Raw genomic sequence first — 16,075 nt, 5'->3', positions numbered from 1 at the left:
GATTATTTTTCCTCTTTTGAACATTTATCAGTCAAATTTAATCTTTCTTAGACATTTTGTTCAGTCCAAGTTTTCTGATTTTCCTCAAATGTCTAATATTAATATTCTTGATGTATTTTTAACCAGTTTTTTTTTCATGGTGGATTAATTTATCATATATTTATAATGATTTATAATGATTTATTAACTACAAGGGCTGATTAAAGGATAGTCAGATTATCTTTTTATGTAGTAAGTCATGTTTAATAAATCATATAGTTTTTGAGGAGGTTACCAAGAAAATACATGGAGGAAATTCTGTGGATGTTGTCTACATGGACTTCAGTAAGGTCTTTGACAGAGAGAGATAGTAGATGTTTGCTTCTCACACTGTAGGCCTGCGATTAGTAGTGTGCCTCGTGGATCGGTGCTGGGACCATATCAATGATTTAGATGATAATGTGGTAAATTGGATCAGCACGTTGGCAGATGACACTGAGATTTGAGGTGTTGCGGACTGTGAGGAAGGCTTTCAAAGCTTGGAGAGAGATCTGGACCAGCTGGGAAAATAGGCCAGAAAATGGCAGATGGAATTTAATTGTGTTGCATTTTGGAAAAACAAACCAAGGGAGGACATACACAGTAAATGATAGGGTATGGGGAGTGCAGAGGAACAAAGGGATCTGGGAATACAGATACACAATTCCCTGAAAGCAGCTTTTGGCATCTTAGCCTTCATAAGTCAAAGTATTTGAGTATAGGAGCTGGGATGTTATGGTGAGGTTTTATAAGACATTAGTGAGGCCAAGTTTGAAGTATTGTGAGCAATTCTGATTATTTAACTACAGGAAGGATATCAGAAAGATTGAAAGATTGCAGAGAAGATTAACTAGAATGTTGCCAGGTCTTCAGGAGTTGGGTTACAGGGAAAGATTAAACAGGTTCAGATTTTATTCCTTGGAGCGTAGAAGAATGAGGGGAGATTTGACAGAGGTTAATAAAATTATGAGTAAATGCGAGTAGGCTCTTTCCACTTAGATTAGGAGAGATAAATGCAAGAGAACATAGCTTTAGGGTGAAAGGGGGAAACTTGGTGGGAGTGTGGAATGACCTGCCATCTGATGTGGTCAATTCAGGCTCAATTTTAACATTTAAGGGACATTTGGACAGGTATATAGATAGGAGAGGCCTGGAAGGTTATGGACTGGATGTAAGTCAATGGGACTAGTGGAATATTTCAGCAGACTAGAAGGGCTGAATGGCCTGTTTTCTGTGATGCAGTGTTCTAAGATGCTAAGTGCATGAAGAGCATGCAACATACATTACAAATGTAGGCCAGTTGTGCCATGAGCATGTTAAGCATTACCTATCATGATCACCTAAAAATGTTAAGTTCCAACTTAGTTTGGAATACCAACTGAACAAAATTATTGGTACTTACTGGATGTTCTATCCAATATACCATATTTTCTTCATCAAAGTCAACATCAAAACCATTCTGGATTCCAGCAATAGGAACCATAGCATCACTGGTTTTGTCATCGGGGTTAAGGGAAATTCCAAAGATGATGTTGTTTCTCCCTACAATTAGGAAAGGTTCTTCATCTGGGAATGATGAAAGAAAACAAGTTTATGTTTTTGAGTACATTTCAAAACTTTAACTTTTGCCAAAGCCTGTAAATCCAAAGTAAGGGTTTAAGCATTCAATAAAAGCAGGGCTGAGCAGATGCTACAGTAGAAGTTCTCCTGTTACAACCAATTTGTGTGAAAACAAACTAAAGCTATCCACCTGGATTTCTTCTTTAAATCTAAATTCATGCTGTTTACCAGTCACAATAGGACGAGGGAAACTAGTTTTGCTTGTAGTGGGACAGAATCATCAACTTAACTTACAAATTGCTGACATCACCAATCTACACTAATTAATGAGCTTGATAAAAGATTTTTGGGACAAAACATGCCAAAAAAACATTAATTTATCAATCCTCATAAAGGTGGCCAAGGGGAGGAAATGACAATAATTATTAAATGGACTTGCACAAATCTGAGCTGACCTTTCTTTGAAAAAAAACACATTTCATTCCCTGCCTCTTCATACTTTATTTCCAAATCAAAATATTTTGTTTAAAAGAAGAACTATACATAACACTCTTCTACTATTTCTTGCAAAACATTTTGAACCCAGTTTCATAATCACATCTCCTCCATATGCAAGTGGTAGAGCAGCTGTATTGATGAAAATAAGATTATAAGCTTAAAGAAATTTCTGATGGTGCTCTCAAAACTCTGTCAGGGATCTACAACCAGATAATTGTCAACATTACCATAGTTGGTATTTCATATTATATGATACCTCTGTATTTCAGATAGTATGCTAAACATTAACCATATGTCATCACTTATGAATTTCAAATTCCACCTCAGTCTGGAATACTAACTAATCAGAACTACTGCTATTTACTGGATGTTCTATCCAATAGACTATTTTTTTCTTGAGATTTATTCAATGTCAGGTGACAGGTACTCGTTCAACATGGGCCGAAAAAAGTGATACAACATTAGCAGAAGCTCTTCGCAAGCCTGTAGAGTTAGACAAAGGAGAAAGCGAGGGACAGTAGAGGAACATCAGTCTCGCCTCACTGATGATACTTCCAGACATGCAAGGAGCAGGCAGCAGGAAACCGAACAGCAGCGATACGCCCGTCTCAGGGCTCAGGCCTCCAGACAGGCAAGAGGCAGGCAGTGGGAAACGGAACGGCAACACTAGACCTGCCTCTGTGCTCAGGCCTCCAAACAAGGAGCAGGCAGCAGGAAGCTGAAGAACAACACCAAGCCCGCCTCAGTGTTGATGCTGCCAGGCAAGAGTCTGCTGAGAATTATGAAGTTTTTTGGGGTATTTTATTTCAACCATGTAGTTAACAACTGAAGGTTTAATTTCCCAGGCAACACCGGGTATCCTGCTGGTTTAAAATATATCCTCAAGAGTACCTGTGTATTGCTTTGATTTTGCATTTGGCATGGCTGTACATAGTATTAAAGCTGCTAGTAAGCTAACAAAAGCTTTTCATTGAAGTCATTGCAAGTATCATGAGGTCTGGATTTTAAAATGTCTCAAGTTCACATGAAAGTAAGACCAAAGTGCAAATATATTTAATGAACTACAATTACCAATCTTTCAACAACAAATTAATTCTTAGCACTCCATGACATTTCCAATTGGATTACAGGAAAAAATAGTAAGATTGCAGATAATTTAAGAAATAAAACATGCTTGTTTTTATTTTTTTTTTTAAAATAGCCTCCTCAAAATGAAGAGGCCATTGAATAATTCTCAGAAGAAATAGAATAATAAAATCGTAGAAGTGAATAGAATTCAAAATTACAATTATTTCAAGAACAAGGACACTAACTTGTAGCAGAGAATCAACACAATTTGAGAGCAAAAAGGCGAGCCACAGTGAAATCTGAGTATTTTGAAATCTGAGAATTCATTGTCGTCAAAATGTCACTAAATTTGTTCTGCCACAGCGTTATAGGTGCAAATATTGCTAAATACTCCATTTAAAAATGAAACAATTTGTGCATGCCAAATCTCCTCAGACACCTCACAGAGTTTAGCCACTGGCGAGCCTTCTTCCTGATTGCGTCAACGTGGAGGCCCCAGGATAGATCTTCAGAGATGTTGACACCCAGGAATTTGAAGTTCTCAACCCTTTACAATGCTGACCCCTCAATGAGAGCTGGTTTGTGTTCTCTTGATCCTGAAGTCCATATCAGTTCCTTGGCTTTGCTAACATTTACTGCAAGATTGTTGTTGTGTCATCACTCAACCAGCTGATCTATCTCAGCCCTGTATGCTTCCCCATTGTCATCCATGATCCTTCCAACAACCGTGGTATCATCGGCAAATTTGCAGATGACATTTGAATTGTGCATAGCCACATAGTCATGGGTGTAGAGTGAACAGAGCAGTGGGCTAAGCACGCATCTTTGAGGTGTGCCTGTTTTGATTGTCAGTGAGGAAGAGTTGTTGTTTACAATTTGTACTGACAATAGTGCAGAGGCCCAAGTTCTGTAACTTGTTGACCAGTACTGAGGGTATGATGGTGTTGAAAGCTGATGAAGAGAAGCCTGATCTACATTTTGTTGATGTCTAGGTGATCCAGAGCTGAGTGGAGCAATTATGACAATCGGGTCCAAATCTTTACTTAGGTACATGTTAATTCTGGCCATGACCAACCTCTCAAAGTATTCCATCACAGTAGATGTGAGTGCTGCTGGGTGATAGTCATTGAGGCAGCTCATTCTGCTCTGCCTTCTTGAAGCAGGTGGGAACCTCAGACTGCAGCAATGAGAGATTGAAAATGTCCACAAACATGCAGGTTTGTTGGCACATATTTTAAGTATCCTCTTGAAGGATGTTCTGACTTTGGTCTCAGAGAGAGATAACACACGGTTGTCAGCTCCTGCTGGGATTCACATTAGTACCATTGAGTTCTCCTTTTCAAAGTGAGCATAAAAGGTGTTCAGTTTATTGCATAATGAAGCATCACAGCCATTTAAGGCACTTGGTCTCACCTTGTAGGATGCAATGGCCTGCAATAGCAGTGATTGTATTTTGGAACCACTAAATACTTAAATAAAATTAGTCCTGCTGCAAAAAAGCACAAAGATAAGCTCTAAAGATATTCCCTGAAACAGATCAAACTAATCTACTATATCCCTACAATAATAACACCTCTTTTCCCTCATTCCTTCAATACCTTGCATTTTTGTATGTGGGCATTTAACTCACTGGGAAGGATAGCTGAATTATAAATGAAGATTTCTTGATTATTAATCTTAATCACAAGATACAGGAGCAGAAGCAGGTCCATGGCACCTACTCCACCATTCTAATCATGAGCTGATCCAATCCACCCATTCAGCCCCACTCCCGGCTTTTCCCTTGATGCCCTGACTAATCAAATACCTGTCAATCTCTGACTTAAATACACCCAAAGATCTTGCTTCCACAGATACCTGTGCCAACAAGTTCCAGACTCCTGACTTTCTGACTAAAGAATGTTTTCCGCATCTATTTTAAATTAATGCCCTTTTGTCCTAGAATCCCCTTGCATGGGAAATATCTTTGCCTCATCTACTCTGTCCAGGCTTTTCAGCTTTCAAAATGCCTCTATGAGGTCACCCCTCATCCTCTGTACACCAACGAGTACAGTCCAAGAGCCTACAGTCATTCCTTTTGTACTAACCCTTTCATTCCTGGTATCATTCTATTAAATCTTCCCTGAACCCTCTCCAATATGGCACCCAAAACGGTACACAGTACTGCAAATGAGGTCTCACCAGTGCTTTATGGAGTCTCAACATTACATCCTTGCTTTTGTATGCTATCCCTCCAGAAATGAATGGCAACATTGCAATTATCTTCTTTACCACCCACCCAACCTGGAGGTCGACCTTTAGGGTATCTTGCATGAGGACTCTCAACAACCTTTGCACCTTGGAATTTTTAACTTTATCCCCATAAAAATAATAGTCTGTCCATCTATTATTTCTACCAAAATGCATAACCGTACACTTTCCAACACTGTATTTCATTTGCTATCTCTTTGCCCATTCTCTTAATCTATCCAAGCCTCTCTGCAGCCTTTTGGTATCCTCAGCACTACCTCCCCTACCACCTATTTTAGTTTTCTCTGTACATTTAGACACAAAGCCACCTGTTCCATAATCCAAATAATTTATATAGAATGTTAAAAGTGGCTCCAATAATGACCACTGTGAAACACCCCTGGTAATCAGTAGCCAACCAGAATAGGATCCCTTTATTCCTATTCTCTGTTTCCTGCTGACCATCCAATGCACTAGCCATGCTAGTATCCTTCCTGTAATTCTATGGGCTCTCATCTTGTTTAGCAGCCTTACGTGTGACGCGGTTAAAGGCCTTTTGAAAGTCCAAATGCACAACATCCACTGCATCTCCCCTGACTATCCTACATGTGATTTCTTCAAAAATTTGTAAGAGGTTTGTCAGCATAATTTTCCTTTAAGGAAACCATGCTGACTTAGGCCTACCTTTTTATGCACTTCCAGGTATTCCATAATTTCATCCTTGACAATTGACTCCAACAGCTTCTGAACCACAGACATCAGGTGAATAGGTCTATAATGTACTTTCTGCTGCGTCGCTCCCTTCTTAAACAGCAGAGTGACATTCACGATCCTCCAATCTACTGAAACCATGCCAGACTCTATTGATTGCTGGAAGATCATTACCAATGCCTCCACAATCTCTATAGGTATCTCCTTCAGAATCCAAGGGTGCATTCCATCCAGTCTGGGAGACTTATCTACCCTTACACCATTTAGCTTCCAAAGTACCTTCGCTCTTGTGATCTTGCCTGCACTCACTTCTCTTCTGAGAGAGCCATGAGAGTCTTGTCTACTAATATCTTCCACAGTGAAGACTGATCCAAAATATTAATTCAGTTCTACTGCCATCTTCTCGTCTCCCATTACAATTTCTCCAGCATTATTTTCTATTGGTCCTATGTCTTCTTTGGTCATAGTAATGAACATAGTCTTTCATATTTTTTGATAACTTAAAATACAAATGGCTTTCATGCGAAACCTAATGTTTTTCCACCACCAATGCAGGTCTAAGTATCATTCTGTAACTTGAGGAATTGACTCAGTTATTTTATGTAAACAATTACAAGATAGTAAATTATGACTAGAAGTAACTAGTAACTTTATCCCACCTTTCTCGCAGTTCTCTAAATCTGCCATCAGTTTCCAGCCTGAAGGGCAGACACATGAATAAGATCTGGGTGCTGATGCAGACAGAAGGCACAAATGGCTACAGGGATTGGAGACACACGGATTTCTGGCTACAACAGAAAATATAAAAATATCCATAATTATGTAGACATCACAATTGTTAAAAAGATAGTGTGTCCTTTTTGTAAGTTTCCCACTAACTCGATAAAATAGTGTTGAAATAACTAGAAACACTTTATGACAATAATCTAGTATAGAAATCAGAAATGGAGTGAAGTTTAGCATCATATAATGGCTGTTCTGGAATTACCATTTGTTTTTGTACTTTTAACTTTCAAATTTACAATGTCATTGCAGTAAGCTTGGATAATGCAATTGATGAAAATAATTCACATAGTTTTCAAGTGGTAGAAATGGCAAGCAAATAGGTTTAAACTGAAGTGGGGCAGGGTAGAGGCATTGTATTACAGGAATACCCTGCTTTACGAAAGTAGAGTGTTCCTATGAAACCTTTCATAAGCTGAAATGGTGTAAAGCGAAGACCCATTCACTACTATTGAAGATTATTTTCGTAAAAGTGAAAACCCATTCATATTTATTTCAGATAGCAAACACAGGTTCCTTCTTAAAAGCAAATTTGCGTAAAGCAAGTACTCATAAAGTGGGGTATATGTGTACTTCTATTACCAAAGATCACAAATTCCATGATCCTGAAAGTTTAAAAGTTACCAATCTCATATATGAAGAGTATAAACTCAGATATTTACCATCTCATGGTTCAGTTATTAAATAAGTATCAATGGTATTATAACTTTTGACATACCAGATGGTTGCTTTACAGAATGAATGACAGCAATTCCTAGTGGTTCGATTATGTTATTGAACATCACAGTCTGATTGTTTCCATGCCATTTATTTACTCTAACAACACGATTAGAATGCCGATCAGTCCAATAAACAAAATCTTCAAAAATGGTTATAGCATGTGGGTGTCTCAAGATCTACAACATAACAAATAATTTGTTATAATGTGTATTTGTCTATTTTCTAAAATATAAAGAAATGTAGATATTTTACTTACCAAGTCACTTGCTAAAATTTGTCTCCTGTTGTTTCCGTTATAGTCACAGTATTCAATATAATCCAAATAAGCATCGGCAAAGTAAAGTAGGTTAGTTGGATAATCAATACTTAAACCATTAGGCCAATAGATCTTGTTACTTATTAGAATAGTTCTCATTGTACCATCCATGCTGGCTTTTTCAATTCGTGGATTTCTTCCCCAGTCTGTCCAGAACATTAGATGAATACTACAAAGTAAAATCACATTAATAAAACCAATTTAGGATCAAAGTTTATTTCTATCACTCTGGAGGATCACCAGCAGTTATTAAAAGTATTGTAATGAACTCCTGGAGAACTGTTCTATGTTTCAACCAGAGCTGGGATGCAGTATGAATCAAGTGGTCCTGGCAAAATCCAAATTGGGCATCAGTATCCAGCTAACAAGTATTTTCTGATAGCTCTGTTAATAACTCAACCACTACTCCTAGTGATAACTGGGTGTAGAATGATTAGAAATAATTAGCCAGATTCAATTTATCTTCCTTTTTGCGAGCAAGACGCATCTGGGTAATTTTCCACATTGCTGGATAAAAATCAGTGTTTTAATTGTAGGGAATAGCCTGATTAGAGGTGCAGCGAAATCTGGAATGCAGACATTCAGAAATAGGGCTTGAATATCATCTGGTTCTACATCCTTTGCTGTATCTAGTACTATCAGCCAGATTTTTTGCAGTTGGGATCACAGCAAAAGACCAATATGGATCATCTATTTGGCACTTCTATCATGAAATGTTTCTGCATTGTTTAGTACTGGCATGCTGGTCTTGCCAACGACAAAGGATGGGGATATTCTTGCAGCACGCTCTTCTTTTTATTAGTTTAGCTTTCTATCATCATTCATAACGAGATATGGCAGGAAGGCAGAACTTCAAATAGAACTATCGCTTGAGAGATCGCTTTACTTTGGCTATTACATGCTGTCTGGCATACAAGTAATTTTATGTTATAGCTTCACTAAATTAGAACTAAATTTTGAGCTGTGGTTGGTGTTGTCCTTACATTCCTCCTGTATTCCACACTGAACCAAGGTCAATCCACTAATTTGAATTAATAATAGAATGAAGGATGTACTTGCCCACAAAATTACAGATTGTAGTGGTGTATGTCTCCAGCTGCTGGCCCACATTGCATGATAGATCTCCAGATCTGAGCTGGCAGATCACTTCCATGTCAATCTTGTTCACAATGAATGTAGCACCACATGAAATGGTAAAGGGTCAAATCAAGAAGGGAAGCGGGAGTGGAGTCGCATCTTCCAGCACTCCTCCATGGGTTTATAAATTGCTTGTAGAACGAGGCCTGCGATAATTTTTATTACCTCGAAGACCCTGGAGGCCCGTGTCGAAGATGGCTCATGCTCAGCAGCTTAGACTTAAAGGGTTGTGGACACCAGGCAAGCAGCGGACCGGTGCAGGGCACGCAAGCAGGTGGAACCACGAGGAGCCTGAGAGGAGATCCTATGGGGTAGGACGGGTCATTTCTATTCATGGCATGATAGAAAACATATTTCACAGGAGGATTTGGATTGCCAACTTAACCTGCAAGTTAGGGAATCCTCCACTGGGACTCCCATACCTTGGGACTTCTATTCTATTTCTGAATTCTATTTAGAAAACAGTCTACTTCATTCCTTCTACCAAAGTGCATGGTCACACACTTCCCTATGCACGATGCCCATTCTCCCAAACTTTTCAAGCCCCTCTGGAGAACTCCTGCTTCCTCAAATCTACCTAATCATCCACGATCTTGGCCACAAAGGCATAAATTCTGTATCTAAATCATTTATATATCACATGAAAAGTAGCGGACCCAAAACCAACCCCTGCAGAACTCCACTAATCACTGGCAGCAAGACAGAAAATTCCCAATTTACTACTCTTTGCCTTCTTCTATCCATGCTGGTGCTTTTACCATAATACCGTATCTGCTTTAGTAGCCTCTTGAGCAGCACTGAGGTCCTAACACATTCTTGAAACTTGAGCACACCTGCCAGGTGACACAACACTCAATTCAGAAGAATCTCCTTCCTGCCAAACAATGAATGGCAAATAATCATGGTTCAGCGAACAAAAAAAAAACTATATTTGAGAAGTGAACGTTGAATATCCTGATCCACTAATAAATGGTCCTCTTCACATGGCCAGCTTTAGAAAAGAGCTGCTGAGTTCTTCACATAAATAGCCCTTCCTCCCAAACATACATGCAGATTTAAAACAAGCATTGTATTTCTTTTTTTTTAATCTTACTCGTTTCTGGGATCCAATACCAGTCCTCTGGGATTTGTTACATTATCACTGAGTAACACAGTTCTGGATCTGCCATCCAGTTTCGCAACCTCAATCGTTTGAAGAACGTAGTCTACCCAGTAAAGATTGCGGCCAATCCAGTCCACAGCTATATTTTCTGTGACAGTCACTCCACTATCAAATATCTGTTGGTAAAGAATTTGAAACATTTGTGATGATGCAGGCTTGCACACCAGATAGAAGAAAATTATCCGGAAATTAGTCTAAGAAATACCATATACTATGCATTTATGTTCTATGCAACCCAATTTCCATGAGAAATGAATTGTGAGTCAAATTCAGAGATTGACACCATGATTTAAAAAAACACATAATTCTCATTTCAGGGTTCTCCCAATATCTAATTCAAACCGTACAGGTAACCTTTAGAAAACACTTCCAGGATCTTCAATGCATAGAATGGATATGTGTAGGCTGCTGACCGCTTGTGCAGAAGCAGGCTTTCACATCAGTTTCAAGCTTTGCTTTTGTGCAATTGAAAGAACTCTCCAATTTGGTCCCATCCGGGTGTGCTTGGAATTCAATAACTCATTAACCTTTAAATTACTCACCTAATGACTCTTCTTTAAGGCACTGTTCCCCCCTTCTCCCCTAGAACCTCACAGCCATTACCAGATACGACACACTGATTATCCAATTCACCAGCCAATTTCATCCACCAATTGCAAATCTCCTCTTGGATCAATTGAGCTATCATCCCCCCTCCCACCATTGATGATATACCTGGACCCTTTTGACTTTTCATGTAGCCAGTTAACAGCGAAATCAGTTGATGGAATAGTACTCAGTGATGTTTTAATGCACTTCTTGAAGTTCTGAGAATATTGTAGGCCATTACTTTGAGCACAATGAAATAGAGCAATAAATAATCTGTTTAGTAACACACACCCACAGTACTTCAAATAGTTGGCTCCATATTTGGAGCACAAATGCAGCAAGCATTTAGTACTTGTGATCATAGATACATTATAAAACCAGCATTGAAGACATAATTCCCAGATTTTTTTTTAAACTCCCTGAAATTTAGTACTGCAGGTCAGATGCAACAAATCCTGCTATATTTGTGGCAGATCCTTAAATATTAAAAGATTTTAAATATTTGTGTATTTCAGCTTCAGATAATTGACTGGACTGTTGGTCTAAACACAATTAAAATGCAGAAGTTTTCAGCGCTGTGCAATCATTTTATTGATTTTTTTTTTCGAAAGTCCAAACACTGAATGTCATCAGGACCTTAAAATGCTGGTATAAAAGCCCATACAAAAGTTGAAGGATGCACACAAGTATGAGAATACAGGCATCTACAGTTACATCAAAAAGATTGTACAGCACAATGCAATTTGTGCATGAAGAACTATACAACTTACAACAGATGGTTGAGTTATGGGTTGCAACTATTTAAACAAAGCTCAAATTTAACTGGAACGTTGCCTGAGATTTCAAGGCATCCATCTTTGAACGCTAATCCTTTGTGTTCATCCTGCCTCCCACTCCTAACTTACACAGATGCACCCATATCCTTTGTCTTTGACAGCAGAGAATGGTGTCTTAATTCATTCCCAACCTCACTTCCTCCAAGAAAAAGGCAGAAGTCCTCTGAGTAGAATTTGTACTGAAAGGATTGTTGCATCGTGAACTATGTCTTGAACCTCATGCAGAAGAAGTCTGTTGCTTGTTAAGCTTCCCCAGAACTAGCTCAGGAAACCAATACTACTCCATAGTCAAACAGCTCACTGTTTCTTCATCTCAGTTTTGCTTCCATTATCTGAATTGTCCTGTTCAAAGCTAGCACAGGTGATTTTCACATATTTATCTACCAGAAAACAGAAATATGCTTACAATTTTTCGATCTGTTCCATTTAGAAAAGCACTCCAAACTTTGTCCTGAGTTACATCTGACCAATAAATTCGACCAGTTTTAGAATCAAAATCAACTGCAACAATATGTCTTCCATCACGGATCACACTTTGAATGACATGTGGCCATACTTTGATGTCTTCTGAAATTAGCTGACCTTGGCTTGCTACCATTAACTGAACATCTGTTGAATCTGAATGGAAAATAAACATGTCAATTGCACTGACTTCAAAGCAACAAGCCTTCACTAAAAAATAAATTAATAACGTCAAAGCAATAAAATTGCTCTTTGAATTTGTTATTGACAGCTTGAAGATGACTACCTTCGAACCTAATTATAAAATTGCTCTTTGAGTTTGCGTTATTAACAGTTTGACGATGACTGATTTCGACCCTAATTCTGTTGGTTCTGACGTTGCTTAGGAGTCTTTTGCCAAAATTGCAAACTCTACCTTGGGTGCAGATAGGTGAGCTGTTTGGATCCTGCCCTCATTCCACACTTGGTGAATGGCTTCCATACAATCTTAACATGGAAGTTAGAAATCTACAGCACAGTACAGGCCCTTTCAGCCACAGTGTTGTGCTGACCTATTAATCTACACTACTGCCTAGAATTTCCCTACTGCATGACCCTTGATTTTCCTCAGTTCCATACACCTATCTAATAAATCTTTTAAAAAGTTCCTATTATGCCTGCTACCACCATCATTGCCAGGAATGAGTTCCATGCTCCCACCATGAAAACATCAACAGCATTAAGGGGCAATTCACACTCCCTAACATTTAGAAAGATGGGATTCATTGTTGCTTGGTGGACCTAGAGGTTGATGCCATTTTAAGGTCTCAGTTGGGTGAAGGCTGTGTAGATTCACCAAAGACATCAATTTCTACCTTCACTGAGAGGTAGTTACTGAGTGGTGGAAAGTGATTCACTTTTCCAGGGGATGTCGTGGATCTTGTTTGTTGGGGAAGGGTACTTCTGGTTTTTTTTTAAGATGTTTAGTGTGAAGCCCATCATTTTTGTGTTCAATCTCCAAATATGTATGCACACAGCATTGCCTGCATATTGTAATGCCATGGAGGTTGAGCTGATCCTCGTTCTTTGTTGGATATCATCAGATCAACAAGTTTCATGTTTAACTTGTGGGCCATCTCCACTCCACTGGGGGGTTTATTGTAGGTGCAGTGTGGTACTGAAGCAAGGGCGATTAAGAAGAGAATTTTTTTTTTTTTTTTTAATTTAATGCCATAAATGTGAAATACAAAACAGAAAATGCTGGAATCATTCAGCAGGCCAGGGAGCAACTATGGAAGGAAAAATATGAAGGCTGTCACTTCTTCAGATTGTTAAGAGGACTGGTTCTGTGACACAGCTTTGCTTTGTCAGACAAAGGATTCAGAACTGAAAAATTAACTGTTTCTTTTTCCATAAATATGACCTAACCTGCTGAATGTGTTGAACATGTTCAGTTTTTTTACTTCAGATTTTCAGTATCTGCGTGTTTTTTATTTGTCTGTAGATCATTAGTCAATCTGATTCATTAGGCAGATAACTCTCTGCATTATTGATTGGCAATAGGGTTGTTTGTGACATGGAGTTATAAACAAATTCAGGCCCTTTGGCCTCAAATGTTCATGCTGATCACTGTATCCATCTACCATAACCCTATTTACCTATATTAAATCCATTTCCTTCTATGTCTTGGCAGTTCAAGTGTTTGCCCAGATGCTTCTTAAATATTGTGAGATCATCTACCACCATCAGCTCAGGCAGCACATTCCAGGTTCTCAGTGCTCTATGTCTAATTATTCCCCCTCACACTCCCCCTAAACTTCCCACCTTTCACTTAGGTGATAACCTATGTTCCCCAACCATGAAAAAAAAAATTACCATCTACCCATCATAATTTTGTATACCTCTAGCATGTCATTATTTGACTTCCTCCATTCTACGGAAAACAACCCAAACTAACAATAATCTTTCATTGAAACCAATTCAGACATCCCCTCTGCACTCTCTCAAGCAGAATTACATGCTTCTTATCATGTGACAACCAGAACTAGCTAAACAATCTTTTATAAGGTTGTAACACAATGTCCCAGCGCTTATATTCCCCATTATTTAAAATACATTGGCATAAATGTTTAAAAAAAAGGTTTGTCCAGGAGCCTATTAAGAAAATATATACACACAAGTATCTGCTTAGTATGGACACTACACATGAACATGACTGTTGTGTAAGAAATCTAAAACAAAACTGATCAAGATAATGCCTAACTTAATACTTTGTCAATCACTTGTTTAAAATTTGAACTACTCTCTTCAAAATGACTTCAGATTTCCTGAACTCTACCGCTTCATCTTCACGATGGATGTCCAATCCCCTTATACCTCCACTTCCCCCATACAAAAGGTCTTAAAGCACTTTGTTTGTTCTGTACCAGAGACCCGAGCAGTCACCCTCTACCTGGCAGAACATGTCCTCGCTTTAACTCGTCTCACTTCTTCCAAATCAAAGGAGTAGCCATGGGTGCCTGCGTGGGTCCCAGTCATGCCTGCCTGTTTGTGGGCTTTGTGGAGCAATCCATGCTGCAAGCTTACACAGGCAAGACCCCTTATCTCTTCCTCCAGTACATCGAGGACTACAATGGGGCTGCCTCATGCACCCATGATGAATTCATCAACTTCATTCACTGCACTGTCAACTTTCACCCCAATCTCAAATACACCTGGTCCATCTCCAACAAAACTTTCCCCTTTCTGTCTCCATCTCGGGAGACAAGCTTTCCATCAACATAATTTACAAATCCACCAACTCCCGCAACCAACTTATTACACATCTTTACACCCAGTCCCCTGCAAAGATTCCCTTCTCACAATTTCTTCATCTCTGCCACATCTGTCCCCAAGATGAGGTCTTCCAGTCCAGATCTTTCGAAATGTCTGCCTTCTTCCACAAACATGGCTGGCTATCTGCCACCATCAACTCAGCCCTCACCTGCATCTCATTCATTTCCCGCTCATCTGCTTGGCCCCTTCTACCCCCAGATGCAACAAACATAGAATTCCCCCTTATTCTCACCTACCACCTCACTAGCATCCACATCCATCCAACACATTATCCTTCAGAATTTCCAGCATTTATAACAGGATTCCACTATCAGACACCTCTCATTGCTCCAGTTAAACTGGAAACTCTCAGCATATGTTTACATCAATTCTGATAACAGCCACCTGCATTAGATTCAATGGATGAATGTTATGCTCAATGAAACTTGATGCTTGTTTATCCAAATGGTTCCAACTTGCATTGAGTTTCACCTCGATCAAGAATAATCCAAAAGTAGCAGAGGCCATGGACAGTTCATCTCACTTATTAAAATAAATGCTGTACATGAAAATGGCCTAAATATCATAAAGCCAGTTTATAATTTTGTTGAAACTATCCACTGAATTCTTCAATTTCCTACATATTTATATTTAGTCTATATATTTTTTTTAAATATTTGGACATATAACAGGTACTTCTGACCCACGAGCCCGTGCTGTCCTAATACCCCAATTAACCTGCAACCCTGTATGTTTTAAAAGGTGGGAGGAAATGGGAGCTCAGGGGAAACCCACACAGAGACGGGGAGAACGTACAAACTCCTTCCATCAGCACCAGATTCAAACTTGGGCTGATGGTACTGTAATAGCTTTGCATTAACTGCTAAGCTAACTGTGCCACCCCTCCATACAAAAATACAAGCAGAATCCATGATTCACCACATCATTCAGCAAGGTGTAATTCCCAATAGAATAATTGGAGGGCAAATAGTAAATAAATTTGAAAGTGGATAACTGAATGTAAAGGAACAAAACATTTTATAATATTTGTTGCATGTTCTTTTCTTCCTTTAGCTTAAAAGATTGACTGTGCTGAATAAGATGACAGCAGTAAAGCAGAGTGGTAAAGTTTTACACTATACTTTATCCCAATTTTTAAAAAAAACATTAGTTCCATTTGATAGCAACTTAAGT

At 38.8% G+C, this 16,075-nt stretch overlaps 1 protein-coding gene across 1 annotated transcript in view; it reads right to left on the bottom strand.

The window, feature by feature from the left end:
- lrp2a (low density lipoprotein receptor-related protein 2a) overlaps positions 1–16,075 on the bottom strand; it is a 246,552-nt gene that overhangs the window by 162,513 nt on the left and 67,964 nt on the right. The window contains exons 27-32 of the mRNA XM_069936227.1: positions 12,033–12,244; positions 10,134–10,318; positions 7,844–8,072; positions 7,586–7,763; positions 6,744–6,872; positions 1,421–1,584 (exon numbers count right to left, since the gene is read on the bottom strand). Of these exons, the coding sequence (XP_069792328.1) occupies positions 1,421–1,584; positions 6,744–6,872; positions 7,586–7,763; positions 7,844–8,072; positions 10,134–10,318; positions 12,033–12,244 (1,097 nt within the window). The remainder of the gene's footprint in view (positions 1–1,420; positions 1,585–6,743; positions 6,873–7,585; positions 7,764–7,843; positions 8,073–10,133; positions 10,319–12,032; positions 12,245–16,075) is intronic.

This window comes from Narcine bancroftii, chromosome 4 (genome assembly GCF_036971445.1).
Source record: "Narcine bancroftii isolate sNarBan1 chromosome 4, sNarBan1.hap1, whole genome shotgun sequence".
NCBI classification, from domain to species: domain Eukaryota; kingdom Metazoa; phylum Chordata; class Chondrichthyes; order Torpediniformes; family Narcinidae; genus Narcine; species Narcine bancroftii.
The sequence above is the reverse complement of the archived record's forward strand: the minus strand, read 5'-3'. Positions and strand labels throughout refer to the sequence as shown.